The sequence below is a fragment of the Pygoscelis adeliae genome, unplaced genomic scaffold (assembly GCF_000699105.1).
Source record: "Pygoscelis adeliae isolate BGI_AS28 unplaced genomic scaffold, ASM69910v1 C10736953, whole genome shotgun sequence".
Classification (NCBI taxonomy): domain Eukaryota; kingdom Metazoa; phylum Chordata; class Aves; order Sphenisciformes; family Spheniscidae; genus Pygoscelis; species Pygoscelis adeliae.
The window spans coordinates 1-1,633 of record NW_008823445.1 but is presented as its reverse complement, the minus strand read 5'-3'; the positions used below and the strand labels follow the sequence as shown (position 1 = coordinate 1,633).

The 1,633-nt window shown below is 49.7% G+C and overlaps 1 protein-coding gene across 1 annotated transcript; it reads left to right on the top strand.

The window, feature by feature from the left end:
- Positions 1-127: 127 nt before the first annotated feature.
- LOC103921540 (ankyrin repeat domain-containing protein 26-like) lies at positions 128-1,547 on the top strand (the record flags this gene model as incomplete). The annotated part of the gene is made up of 3 exons (XM_009329565.1): positions 128-280; positions 1,084-1,253; positions 1,454-1,547. Coding segments are annotated over 3 exons (417 nt in total), but the record flags the coding sequence as incomplete, so codon positions are not given.
- Between the last annotated feature and the right edge of the window lie 86 nt (positions 1,548-1,633).

Sequence of the window (1,633 nt, the reverse complement as noted above, 5' to 3'; positions counted from 1 at the left end):
TCACCTCCCTCGACCTGCTGGCCACCCTGCAGACCGATCTAATGGTATAATCCCATGAGTAAATGCATCTCTCATGTTGTCATCTTCTTACTGATGACTCCATGCTCATGGAACACTGTTTCTTTAGAGATGGGTCAGGCAGCTGCAGCAGGGGCTTGCCGACGCTCTCAAAAAGAACTCCCTGGCAGAAGCTTCACTTGAAGCTAAGAAGCGCTACAGCAGGGACCTGCAGGAACAGAAACTGCAGTTGCAGAAGGAACTGGACAGGTCTAAAGCTAAGGTATGGAGAAAGCCTGTCTCTTGTCTCTTGGCAGGGGCCCAGGCCTTTGTTGTAGCAAACCAGAGTGGGGAACTGACCCTTTCTTGGGGGTTTTCTGTAACCCGGGGTGGTTCAGGGCGCGGCTAGCTGTGACGAGGGGGCTGGGAGGGAACAGCACTGCTGCCTTTGGTGCCTGCCTGTTTGCACCACTTGAAGTTAACAGTGGAGGGCTGCGCTAAGGTGGTCTTAGTACACTAGGCAACTTTGCAACAGGAGTAGATGAGTGACAGGTAAGTGACTTGCCTTGTTTTATAAGCCTGGCGCCTACAATTCGAAAGGTCGCTAACCGTGAAGCCGCTTTGTGGAGAGAAGGGTGTGTGTATTTCTTTCAAAAAGCTATTTCTCAAGTTTCACAGAGCACGTGTATTTGCTGCTTCTCTTGGGTTTGGCAAAGCGGAGCGTGTGCTGACGGAGAAAGAGTAGGCATACGGGAGTGTTGCGCTGGTGCTTTTTTGTATTCCCTCGTCACATCATCGTTGTTATGGAGTTGCAAAGTCACTTTAGGAGCAGGAGGAGCTTCTAACCACGTTGGAGCAGCCAACAAGTGGCTACAAAGAGTGTTCAGAGTCCTTGAGAGAGGAGGAGGAGCGTTGTGGCAGCGTTTAGGAAACGCTGTAGGAAATCAGTGTAGACGTAGGAGAGGGGCCAGTAGAAAAGATGAAGAAGTAACATGGGTTTTGAGAGTCAACGTGAGAGTCAAAGCAGTCCACTCCTTTTTATCAAACCTAAGCTGACTACCGGGGATTCTTCTTGTGGTTTGACAGCTGCAGGAATTGAGAGAACGGCGTACCCAGACTGAGTGTTATGCCGAGTCCCTGAAGAACGCCATAAAGAATAAAAAGAGGGAACTAACAACTTCCAGGAACCTGCAGGGCCTTCTGGTCGCGTCTTCTCGAACTGCGGCTATCCCAGAGCTGGAAGAACGCAAGCAACGGTAAGGAAGTAACACAGTGGAGCAAGGCTCCACTTTCTGCGATTGTGTGAAAACAACAGGACTGTCTTCTTGCATCCCAGCAAGACAATAATACACGATTTCCAAAGGTGCTCTTGTTTTAGATGAGGTTCTTTCGCACTCTTCTTTTGGGATTTGTGCTCTTGTGGACTTCTGTGATAACGCCTGTACTTCTTTTTCAGGCTCCAAGTGGAAAAGGCCAGGCTGGAAGCCACAGCCCAGCAGCAAGCCAAGACCATTGAAACCCTTGAGAAAGTCCTGCAAGCCTCTGCCTCAGTAAGCTAGTCAGAGCCTTCCCTTTTCATGAGCTACAGAGCCGAGTCCCGTATTCACGTGGGGAAATTTTAAGATGAGGTTTTCCT